The sequence below is a fragment of the Hemitrygon akajei genome, chromosome 12, assembly GCF_048418815.1.
Source record: "Hemitrygon akajei chromosome 12, sHemAka1.3, whole genome shotgun sequence".
Lineage (NCBI taxonomy): Eukaryota > Metazoa > Chordata > Chondrichthyes > Myliobatiformes > Dasyatidae > Hemitrygon > Hemitrygon akajei.
The window spans coordinates 105,518,573-105,538,111 of NC_133135.1; the positions used below are offsets into that span (position 1 = coordinate 105,518,573).

The 19,539-nt window shown below is 46.8% G+C and overlaps 1 protein-coding gene across 2 annotated transcripts in view; it reads left to right on the top strand.

Moving 5' to 3' along the window:
- Window positions 1-19,539, top strand: part of LOC140737337 (putative Kunitz-type serine protease inhibitor) — a 57,718-nt gene that overhangs the window by 14,046 nt on the left and 24,133 nt on the right. For both annotated transcript variants that reach the window (XM_073063779.1, XM_073063778.1), the window contains exons 2-4: window positions 13,052-13,222; window positions 14,723-14,776; window positions 17,512-17,637. In XM_073063779.1, the coding sequence (XP_072919880.1) occupies window positions 13,052-13,222; window positions 14,723-14,776; window positions 17,512-17,637 (351 nt within the window). The remainder of the gene's footprint in view (window positions 1-13,051; window positions 13,223-14,722; window positions 14,777-17,511; window positions 17,638-19,539) is intronic.

The following is a 19,539-nucleotide window of genomic DNA, read 5'->3' on the forward strand; positions in this document are numbered from 1 at the left end:
GTGGTGAGTGAAGTTATCCACACTGGTTCGGGAGCCTGATGGTTGTGGGGTAATAACTGTTCCTGAACCTGGTGGTGTGGGACCTGAGGCTCATTGTGGTGAGTGAAGTTATCCACACTGGTTCGGGAGCCTGATGGTTGTGGGGTAATAACTGTTCCTGAACCTGGTGGTGTGGGACCTGAGGCTCATTGTGGTGAGTGAAGTTATCCACACTGGTTCAGGAGCCTGATGGTTGTGGGGTAGTATCTGTTCCTGAACCTGGTGGTGTGGGTTCTGCAGTGAGAAGAGAGCTAGATTCAGGATTGTTTAATGTCATTTCCGGTGCACAAGTGTAAAGGAAGATGAAATAATTGTTACTCTGGATCCGATGCAGCACAAAAATACACAAGAAGATAAAAGAACACAGTAGTAATAAATATAAATACATAAGATAGCTTATATCTTATCGTATGTCCACAAAGTGCATTGAGGGGAGGGGAGGCCCTCGTTGGTCGGAGTTGATCGTGGATGTTTTGTCCTTGGGCAGTACGATATGGAGAGCAAGCTGTTGCTCGTGTAGCTCCCCCTCTGCAGGCATCTGATGAACCCAAAGGAACGGCAGAGACCGGTACAGTTTGGCACTGGCAGCATCGCGGGTGCTGCCACTCAACGTTGAACTCATGGGGGAGGGATCCAGCTCCAGATTTTTTCCTCCGGGTTTTCCCGAAGCCTTCCCCATGAGTGAGTATAGCCCACAAGATAGTAGGGGTCTGAGATCAGAGTTTTCCTTGTAGGTGAGCTGCCAGTCAGGGCTGACTGGCCCCATCTGCCTGAAGCAACTGGTTACAGGGAGCCAGTAACCCTCCTGTGCATCGACAAGGCTGTGGTCCTCTTGGAGGACATTGAGGTAGAACAAGATGAAACAATAACAGAATGCAGGATAAAGTGTAACCGTCACAGGAAGTGCAGGGTGATTGGGGAAAATTTGGGAATTATGGGCTGCCCTGGGAGCTGACACAGAAGAGGGAGTGAGGCCAGGGCGAAACAGTTTCACCACTATCGTGATGAATGGTGGTCCAGGCTTGAGGGTGGAGGTGCCCTGCTCCTATTTCCGTCTGCTCTCGAGTTCTGCGTCCTGCAAGAGGTGAGGGAGAAATCTGTGAGTGTGGTGCAGTGCCCGGAGGATGGTGACAAGGTTGGGGCACGTGGAATTGTGGAGCAATAGCTGAGGGTGAATTAAAGGTTGGTTAATTTTGGCAGCACGCTGATCAGTGCCCGGAGCCCCAGCTGTTTCGAATCTGGACCAAATGTGACTGTGCCGAGTCTGCTGGTGACCCACAGCCTGTGTGGGATTGTGAGGGCCAATAGCATCTAGAGGTGTGGGATTGTGAGGGCCAATAGCATCTAGAGGTGTGGGATTGTGAGGGCCAATAGCATCTAGAGGTGTGGGATTGTGAGGGCCAATAGCATCTAGAGGTGTGGGATTGTGAGGGCCAATAGCATCTAGAGGTGTGGGATTGTGAGGGCCAATAGCATCTAGAGGTGTGGGATTGTGAGGGCCAATAGCATCTAGAGGCGTGGGATTGTGAGGGCCAATAGCATCTAGAGGTGTGGACCAGCAGCCCTCAGGAAACTGCAGAGTTGTGGATGATCAGGAACCAGCCTCCCCTCTCTACACTCTGTCTTCTCACAGGCAGCAAGATCTCCCCCCACCCCCAACATTCTCTCCTCCCTCCCCCCCCCCCATCAAGCGGAAGCCTGCAAGTGCGTGCCCCCGGGCTCAAGGACGGCATATCCTGGACATCTCGTGACCCAAAACATGCTGATTTTCATTACTCCCATCAGGGAGGAGGTACAGGAGCCTGAAGATACACACTCAGTGATTCAGGAACAGCTTCTTCCCCTCTGCCATCAGGGAGGAGGTACAGGAGCCTGAAAACACACACTCAACGATTCGGGAACAGCCTCTTCCCCTCCGCCATCAGATTCCTGAATGGACAATGAACCCATGAACACTACCTCATGATCAGAGGTGGAAAGGGTCAGCAACTGTAAAATTCTTCTGTGCCATTATTTCGAAGGACCCGACATGGACCCAGCACATAAATGCAGTTGGGAAGAAAGCATGGCAGTGCCCCGACTTCCTTAGGAGTTTGTGGAGATTCGGCTCGACATGTAAAACTTAGACAGGCTTCTATAGATGCCTTGTGGAGAGTGTACAGACTGGCTGTATCACAGCCTGGTATGCACACACCAATGCCCTCAGATGGAAAATGTAATGGATGTAACCCAGTTCCTCACTGGTAACCCACCCAACCAGTGAGCACATCCACAGGGAGCGCTGTTGCAGGAAAGCAGCGTCCATCATCAGGGATGCCCACCACCCAGGCCATGCTCTCTTCTCACTGTGTCATCAGGAAGAAGGTACAGGAGCCTCAGGTCCCACACCACCAGGTTCAGGAACAGTTATTACCCCACAACCATCAGGCTCCTGAACCAGTGTGGATAACTTCACTCGCCACAATGAGCCTCAGGTCCCACACCACCAGGTTCAGGAACAGTTATTACCCCACAACCATCAGGCTCCTGAACCAGTGTGGATAACCTCACTCACCACAATGAGCCTCAGGTCCCACACCACCAGGTTCAGGAACAGTTATTACCCCACAACCATCAGGCTCCTGAACCAGTGTGGATAACCTCACTCACCACAATGAGCCTCAGGTCCCACAGCACCAGGTTCAGGAACAGTTATTACCCTTCAGTCATCAGGCTCCTGAACCAGAGGAGATAACTTCACTCACCCCATCATTGAAATGTTCCCACAGCCAATGGACTCACTTTCAAGGACACTTCATCTCCTATTCTCAATATTTATTGATTATTTATTATTACTATTTTTGTATTTATAGTTTGTTGTCTTATGCGCAGTGGTTGAATGCTCTTGTTGCTCTGGTCTTTCACTGAGTCTGTTATGGTTATTATTCGATGGATGTATTGAGTATTCCCACAAGAAAATGGATCTCTGGGTTGTATATGACATATGTACCTTGATAATAAATTTACTTCGAGCTTTGCCCTTTGTGCACCATTTATTTAGATTTAACATTTAGTCAGTATTTATGTATTGCACTGTACTGCTGTCACAAGACAACACCCAGGGGAAACTTTATTCCATGAAGTTGCCAATAAAGGTGGTATGTTCATGGTCTTCTGCTGCTGCAGCTCATCCACGTCAAGGTTTGGTATATTGTACACTCAGTGATGTTCTTCTGCACACCACTGTTGTAACGTGTGGTTATTTGAGTTACTGTCACCTTCCTGTCAGCTTGAACCAGTCTGGCCATTCTCCTCTGACCTCTCTCATTTTCGCTCACAGAACGGCCACTGGCTGTATTTTTTTTTGTTTTTTGCACCATTCTCTGCGAACTACAGACTTGTGCCTGAAAATCCTGGGTAATCAGCAGCAGTTTCTCAAACCACCCCGTCTGGCACGACGGTAATTCCAGATCAAAGTCACTTAGATCACACTTCTTCCCCACTCTGACGTTTGGTCTGGAAAAACAACTGAACCTCTTGACCGTGTCGGCATGCTTTTATGCATTGAGTTGCTGCCACGTGATTCCCGCCCACTTAGGATCAGGGGAGCGGCTGGTGCAGATCACACGCCCTGGTTATGCAACCACTGATCAATGGCAGACGATCAATGCCAGTGTTACCTGCCCAGAAGGTGGCAATGACAGGCCACTTCTGTAGAACACTTTGCCAAGAGTAATCATGGTCATGGGACTGTGATCTCCCACGTCATACGACATGGGTGACGTTGATGATACTGCAGGATTGGCTGATTAGATCTTTGCATTAATGAGCAGTTGTACAGAGGGCCACGGTCTTGTTGTAGGGCTTGCCTCAATGACCTGGAGAGCTATCCGGGTTGCCTGGAGTCAGGGCTCTTGGTAGGGGCACCCGTGCCAAACAGGTCAAAGGGTAGAGGTCAGACTGAGAGTGGTCCACTGATCCTGCAGGTCAGGGGTTCAACTCAGGACTAACAACCCTGACTGGTCGAACCAAACTGTTAGAGAAACATCAATGAAGAATCCTTCTGAAACTGAGTGTGACAATGTGGAGAGACAGGGATGGAGGATTTTCACTGTGGCCCTAAACGCCAGTGGTGGAAGGGGCAGGTATACATAACAAAGTGGTCACCAAGCCTATGTCATTGATAATAAACCAGACTGTGACTCTGCCTTCCTGAGAGGAACCTGGCTGGGGCTCTATGGGGGGGCTGTAGATGTACTGTGATGACTAAGTTTAGTCATTGGTTTAACTGGAAGGTCACCTGTTGAGTGAGTGTTTGGAAAATGTTTCTGGTGTCATGGTTTCTAGAACATACCTCCCATACCTTGGTCCTTCTGCTTACAACAGTCTATGCTGATGTGTATTTGATATTTGAGTATATATGTGTGTGTGTCTATTATTTGATTAAGCAGTCTTAGTTTTTAAAATATTTGCGGGTTATATGTATAAATACGTGATTACATACGACGTCACACTACCACGTGATACGTGTGCACGTCACTTAAAGTAAACACAAGGTTAGACTCAGAATCGTGTTTAATATCTCCAGTGTATGTAGTGAAATTTGTTGTTTCATGGCAGCAGTACAATGAAATACTTAATTATATGTATATTATAAAGTTAAATATATTTTAAAAATATCTTTTTATAAACATATTTTAATGTTAAATTAGTACAAAAATAGAAATAAAAAAGTAGTGTGGTAGTGTTCAAGCGGTCAATGTCCATTCAGAAATCTGATGGCAGAGGGGAAGAAGCTGTTCCTGAATTATTGAGTGTGGGTCTTCAGGCTCCTGTACCTCTTCCCTGATGGCAGAGGGGAAGAAGCTGTTCCTGAATCACTGAGTGTGTGTCTTCAGGCTCCTGTACCTCTTCCCTGATGGCAGAGGGGAAGAAGCTGTTCCTGAATTATTGAGTGTGGGTCTTCAGGCTTCTGTACCTCTTCCCTGATAGTAGCAATGAGAAGAGGGCATGTCCTGGGTGAGGGGGTTCTTAACGATGGATGCCGTCTTCTTGAATCAGATTTAATGTCACCAGCATATGTGTCTTTGTGGCAGCAAATGCAATAGATTTAAACATGTATATTGCAATACATGATAATAGAGAAAAATATGAATTACAGTAAGTATATACCGTAGGTATATTAAATAGTTAAGTGAGTAGTGAAAAAAATAGAAATAATAAATAGTGAGGTAGTTTTCTTGGGTTCAATGTCCATTCAGAAAACCGATGGTAGAGGGGAAGAAGGTTTTCCTGAATCAATGAGTGTGGGATCTGCATTTCGGGCTCCTGTATCCTCATTTGAGTTAGTATAACGTTTTGAAGTTACAAAGCATAACACGTGGTGTACGCAGTCATGAGCTGGAGGTACTCCAGATGTACTCACAAGTTTTAACTGTTCTCAGAGTTAATGATTACATGTTATGTTGTTAAACCGGTTAGTGGAGAATCATCTTGGTGACTAATCTCTTAAAGTGCATTCCCATCGTTTCTTGTGCTTCTTTCACTGACTGTGACTGATATGTTTATGACTGGTTTAGAAGTCTTTGGGTGGGTGGGGCGAGGTAAAAGCTTCTTCTCCTTCCCTCCTGAAAATGCAGGTTAGGCAGGGTCAATAGAGGGAATAAACGTTCGACGTTTCAGTGTGAGACCCTTACCGGAATGGAAAGGGGAGAAGCCAGGATGAGAAGTGGGGGAACATCAACTGGTTTCTAACTTGGAAAAGGAGGTACAGGAGCCTGAAGACACACACTCAGCGATTCAGGAACAGCTTCTGCCCCTCTGCCATCTGATTTCTGAATGGACATAACACATGAACAATACCTTATACTTTATATTTCTGTTTGTTTTTTTGGACTACTTATTTTAACTTAAATATTTAGTATATATATTTTATATATACATATATATTTTTAAAAAAATCTCAGATTTTTCCTCTATTTATTTATCATGTATTGCATTGTGCTGCAGCTATAAAGTTAACAAATTTCAGTGATATTAAACCTGATTCTGATTCTAAAATGTGTAGCTCGGGTAGATGATAATTGGGTTGAGTTGTTCTCTGATCTTGGCAATCTTCTTGCAAATGTTTCGTCACCATACAAGAAGATATCGTCAGTGCGCTGTTAATTGAGGTGTGTCCTCCGAATGCTTGGTCTTTATATACTCATCAATCAGCTGATTGGTTGTCGTTACGGAAACTCAGTTGTGGCGTGGGGAGGCATTGTCATCACTGGTTGGTTGTGTGGTGAACTTTGTGGGCTGTGGTCTGGAATTTTGCCCGCATTGTCTCATAAATAGGATCGAAGTCTACCTGTCTGTTTACTGAATTGTTAGTGGAAAATCACGCTTCTAGGAGTTGTCTTGCATGCTACGTGTTTGTTTGTGCCATGACTTTCTCTGAAGCCCAGTCAAATTTGTGCCCGTCTTGAACTTCACAGGTAGAGGTGAGGGAGAGTTGGTCAGTTGGCTTTCTACCTTAACACAAGAGTGCTCAGTCTCTGCCCGAAAGGTCGACCCTGTATTCCTCTCCGTGGACGCTGCCTGACCTGCTGAGCTCCCCTGGCATTTGGTGTCTATTGCTCTGGATTTCCAGCATCGTTAAAACCTCTCATGTTTACCACATCCTCACCTCTGTGGAAATGACAGATTTTAGATTTGGGTTCAATATCACTGACATAACTCATGAAATCAACTGTGTTTATGACAGCAGTACAGTGCAAGTCATAAAAATTAATGTAAGTTAGAATAATGTTTTTTAAAAAGAGCAGAATTTTGTGGTAGTGTTCAAGGTCTGGAGAGGAAGAAGCTCTTAGTGGATGATAGAAAAGTGGAGGAGGGGCATGTGGGAAGGAAGGGTTAGATTAATATTAGAGTAGGTTTTAAAAAGCCGGCACAGCACCATGGGCCTGAAGGCCTGTGCTTGTGCTGTAGTGTTCCGTGTGCCTTCAGGCTCCTGTACCTCCTTCCCGATGGTAACAATGAGGAGAGGGGACGTTTTTGGTAGCGGGAACCCTCAATGATGGATGCACCACCTTGAGACATTGGCCTTTTGAAGATGTTGTCGATGCTGGGTAGGCCGGTGCCCATGGAGCTGGCTGAGTTTACATCTGCCTTCAGTTTTTCCCGATCCTGTGCAGCTCCATGCCGGACTGTGACAAACTGAACCAGAAATGTACTCTCCACAGAAAGTTGCTCGAGCCTTTGGTGACAAACAAAATCTCCTCAAAATCCTAATGAAGTATAGCCACTGTTGTGCCTCCTTCGTCTCTGCATTGATATGTTGGGCCCAGAACCGATCCTCAGAGATACAGTATTGACACGCAGGAGGCTGAAATTACTCACGCTTTCCAGTTCTGATCACCCTCAGGACTGGTGTGTGTTCCCTCGTCTTATCTGTTCTGTGGTCCACAATCAGTTCTTTGGTCTTACTGATGTTGAATGCAAAGCTGTGTTGCCCTTCAGCCCATCTAGTCCATGCCGAACCATTTAAACTGCCTACACCGGGACCACAGCTCTCCGCGTCCTTGCTATCCACGTACCTGTCCAAACTTTAAACATTGAAATCGAGCTTGCATGTGCCACTTGTGTTGGCAGCTTGTTACACACTCTCAGGACCCTCTGAGTGAGGAAGTTTCCCCTCATGATCTCCTTTCCACCTTTCACCCTTAACCCATGACCTCAGGTTGTAGTCCCACCCAACCTCAGAGGAAAAAGCCTGATTACATTTACCCTATCTATGCCCATCATAATTGTGTATCAAGGGATTGTATTATTGTGTATCATAATTGTGTATCTCAATCAAGGGAACACGGTCCTAACCCATTCAGTCTTTCCTTATAACTCCAGACCTGGCAACATCTTGTAAATTTTCTCTGTACTCTTTCAACCTTATTTACATCTTTCCTGTACTCCAAATTAGGTCTTAACAACGTCTTAAATAATTTCAACATGACATCTCATCTCCTGTACTCAATGCATTGATTTATAAAGGCCAATATTCCAAAAGCTTTCTTTACAACCCTATAAGAACATATGGACTAGGAGCAGGAGTAGGCCATCTGGTCCATCGAGCCTGCTCCACCATTCACTAAGATCATGGCTGATCTGGCCATGGACTCATCTCCACCTACGTGCCTTTTCCCCGTAACCCTTAATTCCCTACTTGCAAAAATCTATGCAATCTTGTCTTAAATATATTCACTGAGGAAGCCTCCACTGCTTCATTGGGCAGAGAATTCCACAGATTCACCACTCTCTGGGAAAAGCAGTTCCTCCTCATCTCCGTCCTAAATCTACTCCCCCAAATCTTGAGGCTATATCCCTAGTTCTAGTCTCACCAGTGGAAACAACTTTCTCGCCTCTATCTATCCCTTTCATTATTTTATATGTTTCTGTAAGATCTCCTCGCATTCTTCTGAATGCCAGTGAGTACAGTCCCAGGCGACTCAATCTCTCCTCATAGTCTTAACCCCCTCATCCCTGGAATCAACCTGGTGAACCTCCTCCGCAATGCCTCCAAAGCCAGTATATCATTCCTCAAGTAAGGTAACCAGAACTGCACGCAGTACTCCAGGTGCGACCTCACCTGTACCCTGTACAGTTGCAACATAAGCTCCCTGCTCTTAAATTCAATCCCTCCAGCGATGAAGGCCAACATTCCATTTGCCTTCTTGATAGCCTGCTGCACCTGCAAACCAACTTTTTGAGATTCATGCACAAACACTCCTAAAATCCTTCACAGCAGCATGCTGTAATTTTTACCATTCAAGTAATAATTTGGTCTTCCATTTTTCCTTTTAAGGTGGATGACCTTGCATTTACTAACATTCTACTCATCTGCCAGACCCTTGCCCACTCACTTAACCTATCTATATCTCTCTGCAGACTCTTCGTATCTTCTGCACAATTTGCTTTTCCACTCAATTTAGTATCATCAGCAAACTTAGATACACTACACTCGGTCCCTCTTCCAAATCGTTAATGTATATCGTGAATACTTGCGGGCCCAACACTGACCCCTGTGCACCCCACTCACCACTGATTGCCAACGAGAGTAACACCCATATCCCAACTCCCTGCTTTCTATTAGTTAACCAATCCTCTGTCCATGCTAATGCATCACCCCCAACTCTGTATCCTTACCTAATGGATAAGTCTTTTACGTGGCACCTTATCCAAGTCCATAACGTCCATCTGTTCCCCTCTATCCACTGCGCTCGTTATATCCTCAAAGAACTCCAGTAAGTTTGTCAAACAGGACCTGCCTTTGCTGAATCCATGCTGCATCTGCCTTATGGATCCATTTCTTTCCAGATGCCTCACTAGTTCTTCTTTAATGATAGCTTCAAGCATTTTCCCCGAATACAGATGTTAAACTAACAGGGCTGTAGTTACTTGCATTGTGCCTACCTCCTGTTTTGAACAGTGGTGTGACATTCGCCGTCTTCCATTCTGCCGGGATCTGCCCAGAGTCCAGAGAATTTTGGTAAATTATCACCAAAGCCTCTACTATAACTTCTGCCATTTCTTTCAGTATTCTGGGATGTGTTCCATCAGGGCCAGGGGATTTGTCTATCTTCAGGCCCACAAGTTTGCTCAGCACTACCTCTTTAGTGATAGCGATTGTATCGAGGTCCTCACCTCCCATCGCACCCTTAACATCTCTCTCTGGCATGTTAGACATGTCCTGCAGAGTAAAGGCGGACACAAAATAGTCATTCAAAGCCTCGGCCATTTCCTCATTACCCAATATCAGTTTCCCCTTCTCGTCCTCCAAAGGACCTACATTCACTTTTAGCCACCCTTTTCTGCTTTACATAATTATAAAAACTTTTACTATCCATTCTTATATTTTGTGCTAGTTTATTTTCATAATCTAGCCTCCCTTTCTTTATTGCTCATGTAGTGGTTCTGTGTTGCTTTTTAAAGTTTTCCCAATCTTCCAGTTTCCCACTACTCTTGGCAGCTTAGTGTGCACGAGCTTTTCGTTTGATGCCTTCTTTTATTTCCTTAGTTATCCAAGGCTGTCTCTCCCCACCCTTACTGTCCTTGCTTTTAACTGGAATATACTTTTGTTGAGCACCGTGAAAAATCTCTTTGGAAGTCTTCCACTGTTCCTCAACCATCCCACCATACAGCCAGTGTTCCCAGCCTACACCCGCCAAATCCTCCCTCGTCTCATTGTTTAGGCATAATATACTGATTTTAGATCGAACTATTGTACCCTCCATTTGAGAAATTCAGTCAGACTGTGATCACTCTTTCCAAGAGGATCCCTAACTACAAGATCACTAATTTTACCCATCTCATTGCACGGAACCAGATCTAAGATAGCACGTTCCCTTGTAGGTTCAGTAACATGCTGTTCAAGAAAGAAATCACAGACGCATTCTACAAAGTCCTCCTCAAGACTGTCTCGACCAACTTGACTCACCCAATCTAGGTGCAAGTTAAAGTCCCCCATGATAACCGCTGTTCCATTCTTACATGCCACGGATATTCCTCTCCACCCTGCAGCCACTAAATTATACCCCTTTGTGCTGATTTGTGCCACAAGTTCACTGACCTTGTTTCAAATTCTACGGGCATTCAAATAAATTGCCCTCACACTCATTGTGCTTTTAAAATCTTGTAATCTTTTACTCTTCTGCACCAGACTTTTCTTCACTCCACTCTTATTTTTCTCTTGTTATCTTTTTCTCTTTCTTTATCTTTATCCACATTTCTCTTTTTTTTACTTTATCCATACTTCTCCAATCTGTTGAATCCATCCCCTATGATTTAGATTAAAGTCCTATCCACAGCCCTAGTTATGCGATTCGCTAGGATCCAGGTCCCATCACGGTTCAGGTGGAGCCCGTCCCATTGGTACAGCTCCCTCCTTCCCCAATACTGGTGCCAGTTTACCATGAACTCAAACCCACTTCTCCCGTACCAACCCCTGAGCCACACATTTAACTCTCTAACCTTCTTGACCCTGTGCCAATTTGCACTTGGCTCAGGTAGTAATCCAGAGATTACCACCTTTTTGGTTTTGCTTTTTAATTTAGTCCCCAGCTGCTCAAATTCCCTCAGCAGAACCTCTTTCCTCATTCTACCTATATTATTGGTACCCCGCGTGGACCACGACAACTGGATCTTTCCCCTCCCACTGCAAATTCCTCTGCAGGTCAGATTCGATGTCCCAAACCTGGGGAGGCAACACAGCCTTCGGGACGCTCTATCCTCACAACAGAGAACTCCGTCTATCCCCCTGACTGTTCTAACCCCAATTACCACTACATCTCCCTTCTCTCCCCCTCTTGAATGGCTCCCTGAACTACGGAGCCACAGTTAGGTTGCTCGTCCTTCCTACAGCCCCCACTCTCACCCACACGGGGAGCAGGAATCTCAGACCTGTTGGACAAGCTCAAGGGCTGAGGCTCCTCCAGCACCGTCTCTGGGATCCCACTACCTGCCTCACTCACAGTCACAGCCTCTTGTCCCCGATCAGAGACCGAATTTGAGGCAGCTAATCTAGTGGGCGTGACTACCTCCTGGAACAGAGGATCCCGGTAACTCTCCCCCTCCCTGATGAGCCACAGTGTTTGAAGCTCAGATTCCAGGTCATCAACTCTGAGCCTGAGTTCCTCGAGCAGCCAACACTTGCTCCAGGTGTGGTCACCAGGAACCACAATGGGGTCCACCAGCTCCCACATCGTGCAGCTACAGGACATCACCCGATCCTGCATCACCCCTACTCTATTTAATTAGCTGTAACTTAGTGACTTTTCATTCAACCACGACAACAGCCTTATTTGCCCGTTACCTGTGCCTCCTCACCAAAGCCTCAAATTCCCACTCTCCCCTCACACAATGGCCACTCCGCTTTGACACTGCTTTACTTTTATTTGCTCCTGCTAATGAATCGCGAATTGATTGGTCCACCGCTAATGCGCTGACCCCCATGAAGCACTCATTTAAACTCTTCTCCCCGACCTATGCGAAGCGCTCTCTCTCTCTTCGAATCAATTGGTCTGCCGCTAATGCCTGTGTAGTTGATGTGGTCTTTCAGTGATTCTGTTCTGCTCATTATTCTATAGATTTACTGAGTATGCCCACAGGAAAATGAATCTCAGGGTTGTAAACGGCTACATACATGTACTCTGATAAATTTATTTTGAATGTTGAATATCTACTATCTCAGCATACCGTGTAATGAACTGATCTGGTTGTATTAAAGGATTCAAAGTACGTTTATTATCAAAGTACGTGTGCAGTATACAACCCCGAGAATTGTTTTCCCCACAGACAGCCACGAAACAAAGACCACAGAGCCCATTCCAAGAAAAACATCAACCCCCTGGCCCAAGTGCAAAAAAAACCAAACAAATTGCGCTAACAGCAACAAGAAGGAACGAGCAGAAACAGAGAATATAAAAACACAAAATTGAAGGAGTCCATATTCAGTTCAGCTCAGTGTTCATGGTCTGTAGGCTTCCCTGATTCAAAGTCGCCCAAAGGAGCAACAGAAAGATGAGCAACTAGAAACACTTGGTAATTAACAGCGTGTGCAAGGCTAGCTTCTTCCTGTACCTTCCCTTGATACCTGGCAATAATCAGTTGGTAGTATAGCGGTTAGCCCAATGCTTTTACAGCCCGGGAAGTCACAGTTGGGTGTTCAATTCCCTCTGCTGCCCGTAAGGGGTTTGTACGCTCTCCCCCTGACCGTCTGGGTTTCCTCCGGGTGCTCTGGTTTCCTCCCACAGGCCAAAGACGTACCGGTTGGTAAGTTAATTGGTCATTGTAAATTGTTCCATGATTAGGCTAGGATTAAATAGCGGATTGACGATTCTGTGCTGTATCTCAATAAATAAATAAATGGGGGGGGGGGGGCTGCTGGTCAGCGTGACGTGTTGGGAATGCAAGGCCCGTTCCATCTGTAAAGACTTAATGCTCCTGTGACTGTACCTTGCTGTGATGTTCCTGAATGACTTTAAGCTTTATTTTTCAGTGGATTGCACAAGCCCCTCGAAGACGGGCCCATGCCGTGCCTCATTTAACCGGTGGTATTTCAACGCCACGGAAAAGGTGTGCCAGACGTTCATTTACGGAGGCTGCCTGCCCAACCTGAACAACTACGAGAATGAAGAGGAGTGCCAGAAGGCCTGCAGCATAGTCACAGGTTTGTGCTGGCGGGGTGGGGGGTGCGCGCTTCCGAAATGCCCCCCGGTGGGTCTGCGCTGGGGCCTCTTCGTCACAAAGCAGTGCAAAAGGCCCTTTGGCCCGACCGGTCCATTTCCCCTGTTTGCCCAGAGCCCTCCGTGCGGCAGGTAGTGCTGCTGACTCGCACCTCCTGGCCTCAGGTCCTGCCTTTGTGGAGTTTTCACGTTCTCCCTGTGAGATTATTCGAGTTAATGTCGCCTTCCTGTCAGCTTGAACCAGTCTGGCCATTCTCCTCTGACCTCTTGTGATTTTACCCACAAAACTTGTTTTTGTTCCTCACACCGTTCTCTGTAAAGTCTAGAGGCTGTTGAGCATGAAAAAACCCAGGAGATCAGCAGTTTCTGAGACACTCGAACCACCCCATCTGGCACCGACAATCATTCCACAGTCAAAGTCACTTGGATCACATTTCTTCCCCATTCTGATGTTTGGTCTGAACCTCTGGACCATGTCTGCATGCTTTTATGCGTTGAGTTGCCGCCACATGATTGGCTGATTAGATATCTGCATTAACGAGCAGCTGTACCTAATAAAGTGGCCACTGAGACTATGTGAGCAATGTAGAAAACGTGAACACAACTTGTGTTTTTTTAAAAAAATAATTCTCACATGTTCCCTCTATCACACTAGTGAGTGAAATTAGAGCATATTTAAAGATTAGATTAAATTTCTTTATCACAATACGTCCTTTCACAGCCGGTGGATTGTGCTGGGGGCAGCCCGCAGTGTTGCCATAGTTTCCGGTGCCAACGTAGCATGCTTACAGCTCACTAACCCTAACCCGTACGTCTTTGGACTGTGGGAGGAAACGAGCACCCGGAGGAAACCCCATGAGGTCGTGGGGACAGCGTACAAACTCCTTACAAGCAGCAGCAGGAACTGAATTGCACTGCTGGTTCTGTAACCTGTTATACCAGCTACTGCACCGCTGTACCGTGGCCAAAAGATCTCCCGTGTGCTCTAAAGTGAACTCTGAATCTCCAAATCTCCGGCTCTGTAAAGTGTTGTGCTAACTGGCAGGCTGCCATGAGGAGCAAGCTGGGTCTTCGTTTCATTCTGCGCCGTGTCGCACGAACGTGGGTGATCGTGGTCTTTCCGTGACCGTGCTGGTTCTTGGCAACAGAAGTGGTTTGCCATCACCTTCTTCCGGGCAGTGTCTTTACAAGACGGGTGACCCCAGCCGTTATCAATACTCTTCAGAGATTGTCAGCCTGGTGTCAGTGGTCACATAACCAGGACTTGTGATATGTATCGGTTGCTCATATGGCCATCCATCACCTGCTGGGTGGGGGGATGGAGTCTAAGCAGATGCTACACCTTGCTGCAGGGTTAGTGGAGGGAAGGAGCACCTTACACCTCCTTTGGTAGAGATGTATCTCCGCCCGCCCCACCACCCAAGCTGGGTCTGCCCTGATGGAATTCCCATTGTGGGTACTGATCTCTCCTTTCTCTCTTTCAGAACCGTTGAGCAACGTGGTGCCACTGGTAGGCAGAAGTGTGTTGAGTCTGAAAGGTAAGTGTGCTTTCGCTTCGTGTAGTTGAGCGAAGAGGTGGACAGCACTGAGAAGCTGATGGGGGCCTGAAGTCCCGATGCAACGTCAAACTCGCATTTGCCGTCGCTATGCGCAGGTGTTCTTGCAGCATCATTGCTGGCACGTTGCATTAGAGACACAAGAGCCTTCCGGGGCTCTTCCCCAACTCGTGTTCACCTGTCACCTTCCAGCTAGCCTCTTTCCTTTTCACTCTGGAGTCTTCCTTCTCAGTCCAGGGGAGGGGTCTCGGCCTGAAACATCGACTGTTTATTCATTTCCGTCACTGCTGCCCGACCTGCTGAGTTCCTCCAGCATTTTGTGTGTGTTACTCTGACCATTGACACTGTCTGACCTGCTGAGTTCCTCCAGCATTTTGTGTGTGTTACTCTGTCCATAGACACTGTCTGACCTGCTGAGTTCCTCCAGCATTTTGTGTGTGTTACTCTGACCGTAGACACTGTCTGACCTGCTGAGTTCCTCCAGCATTTTGTGTGTGTTACTCTGTCCATAGACACTGTCTGACCTGCTGAGTTCCTCCAACATTTTGTGTGTGTTACTCTGTCCATAGACACTGTCTGACCTGCTGAGTTCCTCCAGCATTTTGTGTGTGTTACTCTGTCCATAGACACTGTCTGACCTGCTGAGTTCCTCCAGCATTTTGTGTGTGTTACTCTGTCCATAGACACTGTCTGACCTGCTGAGTTCCTCCAGCATTTTGTGTGTGTTACTCTGACCATAGACACTGTCTGACCTGCTGAGTTCCTCCAGCATTTTGTGTGTGTTACTCTGACCATAGACACTGTCTGACCTGCTGAGTTCCTCCAGCATTTTGTGTGTGTTACTCTGTCCATAGACACTGTCTGACCTGCTGAGTTCCTCCAGCATTTTGTGTGTGTTACTCTGACCATAGACACTGTCTGACCTGCTGAGTTCCTCCAACATTTTGTGTGTGTGTTGTTTTGCCAGTCTTTGCTTATGTGCGGTTTGTCATAGATTCTATTACACTTCTTTGTTTTTCCTAATAAATGTCCACAAGACAGTGAATCTCAGGGTTGTGTGTAGTAACTTTGATAACAAATGTGGATTTGGACCTGAAATTGTTGTAGGCACATTTAAGAGATTTTTAATAGCATGCTGAAGTAATGCTGTTGAATGGTCTCAGGCTGCCCCACGCTCACTCCCGGCCCCCCAGTGGTCTGATTGTGGTAGCATTTCTCTACTTCCCTGTAGATGCCTGTGAGAAAATGAATCTCAGGGTAGTGTGTGGTGACATCTACCTCCTTTGATAATAAATTTACTTTGGACTTTGATTCCCAAGCCCTGTAGGGCCCCTCTCACCTCAGGATTCTGCCCTTCCTTCCTGCCCAGCTCCTGCGATCTCTGCCCGTCTCCAGTCCAGGACCCCGGATGATTCCCGGTCCTTGCGTCAGCACAGTTTTTAATTCAGAGGCACATGGATGAATGAAAAATGCAGGGCTTTGTAAGAGTTAGATTGAGCTTAGAGTAGGTTAGTATGGCACAAATTCATGGGCCAAAGGGCCAGGTCTGATGGTGTTCCTTTCCCTTACCTTCCATGTTGCCTGACCGGCTGAGTTCCTCCAGCATTTTGTCTGCTGCTCTGGATTTCCAGCCTCTGCAGAGTTTCTTGTCTTCATAATTTCATTAGACCATAAGACCATTAGAAATCGGAGCAGAATTAGGCCATTTGTCCTGACGAGTCTGCTCCACCATTTCGTTATGGCTGATCCAGTTCACTCTCAGCCCCAGTCTCCTGCCGGCTCCTGGTACCCCTTATACTCAAACCACTCAAGAATCTGTCAACCCCTGCCTTAAGTACACCCAATGACTTGGCCTCCACAGCCGCTTGTGGCAACGAATTCCACAGATTTATCACTCTCTGGCTAAAGAGGTTCATAGAATTACAGAAATCTACAGTACATTACAGGCCCTTCGGCCCACAATGTCGTGCTGACCATGTAACCTACTCTAGAAACTGCCTAGAATTTCCCTACCACATAGCCCTCAATTCTTCTAAGCTCCATGTACCTGTCTGAGAGGCTCTTAAAAGATCCTATTGTATCCGCCTCTACCACCATCACTGGCAGTGCACCCACCACTCTCTGAAAAATTTACCCCTGTCATCCCCCTTGTACCTACTTCTAAGCACCTTAAAACTATGGCCCCTTGTGTTAGCCATTTCATCCCTGGGAAAAAGCCTCTGACTATCCACATGATCAATGCCTCTCATCATCTTATACACCTCCATCAAGTCGTCTCTCATCCTCCGTCACTCCAAGGAGAAAAGGCCAAGTTCACTCAACCTGTTTTCATAAGGCATGCTCCCCAATCCAGGCAACATCCTTGTAAATCTTCTCTGCACCCTTTCTATGGCTTCCACATCCTTCCTGTAGTGAGGTGACCAGAACTGAACACAGTACTCCAAGTGGGGTCTGACCAAGTTCTTATATAACTGTAACATTACCTCACAGCTCTTGAACTCAGTCCTGTGGTTGATGAAGGCCAACACACCCATATGCCTTCTTCCTCATTCTGATCTTTGGTCTGAACAACAACTGAACCTCTTGACCACGTCTGCAGGTTTCTAAGAATTGAGTTGCTGTCACGTGATTGGCTGGTTAGATATTTGCATTAATGAGCAGCTAGAGTGTCGATGTCTTTATCCTGCGCCTGAGAATGTCCATCCCGTCTGTTGCAGAATGTTCAAGGCAGTGTTCGGCTGATGAATTCCACTGCAGTGACGACTGCTGTGTCCCCTTTGACCAGATTTGTGACGGGAGGGTGCATTGCCTGGATAAATCAGACCTCCAGTACTGCGAAGCGGGTAAGTGATGGGGGTGCAGAGTTGCCTGTGTTATAGCTCCCACTGAGTTGTTCTGGAGTGTGTATGGACAGGAAGGCCCTCCTCTCCTCCTGGTGAACCCTCAACCTCAGGACAAGTTCACTTGGGCATCGAGGACATCTTTAAGAGATGATGCCACAAGGTGGCAGCATCCATCATTAAGGGCCCCCACCACCCAGGACATGCCCTCTTCTCATTGCTACCATCCGGGAGGAGGTACAGGAGCCTGAAGACACACACTCACCTTCCCCTCTGCCATCAGGTTTATGAATAGACATTGAACCCATGAACTCTGCCTCACAATTTTTGTTCTCTTTCTGCATTTTTAATATACATTATTGTAATTTGTAGAATTTTATGTTTCGCAAAACACAAATTTCACAACATATGTCAGTGATATTAAACCTGCTTCTGATCTTTGTCACGTGCCCAAGAACTAGTGAGGTGTACACCGTCATCATCATTATGTGCCGAGTTGTATGACATCATCGTTATGTGCTGAGTCGTATAACATGGGTAATAATGTCATATGACAATTATTCTTGGCAAATGTTTCTACAGAAGTGGTCTGCCATTGCCTTTTTCTGGGCAGTGTCTTTACAAGACGGGTGACCCCAGCCATTATCAATACTCTTCAGAGATTGTCTGCCTGGTGTCAGTGGTCACATAGCCAGGACTTGTGATCTGCACTGGCTGCTCGTACGACCATCCACCACCTGCCCCCCTGGCTTCATGTGACCCTGATTTTGGGGGGGGGGGGGCACTAAGCAGGTGCTACACCTTGCCCAAGGGTGACCTGCAGGCTAGCAGAGGACAGGAGCGCCTCACACCTCCTTTGGTAGAGATGTATCTCCACCCTGCCACCCAGAGGTACAGGTACAGTGTTAAAAGCTTACAGCAGCATTGCAGACGTGTAAGTTCACACACAGAAAAAGGGCCATCAGACATAGGAGCAGAATTAGGCCATTCAGCCCATCAAGTCTGCTCTACTATTCCATCATGGCTGATTTATTATCCCTCTCAACTCCATCCCCTTAACCTATGACACCCTGACTAATCAAGAATTGGTCAACCTCGGCTTTAAATATACCCAATGACTTGGCCTCCACAGCCGCCTGTGGCAGCGAATTCCACAGATGCACCTCCCTTTGGCTAAAGAAACTCTTCCTCATCTCCGTTCCAAAGGGACGTCACTCTATTTTGAGGCTGTATCCTCTGGTCCAAGTCTCTCCCCCACCCCCGCCCCATTGTAGGAAAGACCCTCCCAATGGCTACTCTATCTGGGCCTGAGTTGTGCATAAATTATTCAAAATAAGTGAAACCTCTTCCTCCTTGTTATTAAAATGTATGCAAATTAACTTACAGTGTTTGGTTTTTGGTTTCCTGTCGTGCAATGCGAGGTCCGGTCTGATCTAGTTGTAACCACGGCTCTGTGTTCTTGCCTCGGCAACCTCTCACTTCTTCATCCATTTCTGCCTCAAAAATATTCAAAGACTCTGTCTCCAGCGTTGTTCGTTGAAGAGAATTCCGAAGATTCAACCCTCCGGGGGAAAGGGAAGATGACCTCTTCTGTTTAAAGTGCATGATTCCAGTTCTGGATCCTCCCACAAGAGGGAACGTCCTCTCCCCCCCCCCCCCCCCCCCCCCCAATCCATCTTATCAAGACCTCTTGGGATCTTGTGTTTCAGTCCCATCCCCCTCCTTCCCAAACTCCCAAAGCTGGTGCGTAGAACATCTCCCGGTTAAGATGGCGCTGAACTGCGGAGTTTGTCAACATTGTGGCTCTGACTTGTTGTTTCATGGGTTAGTAGGGGTGGTTTTAGGGGCACTTGGGGGTTAGAGTCACAGAGGAATACAGCACAGAAGTAGGCCCTTCGGCCCATC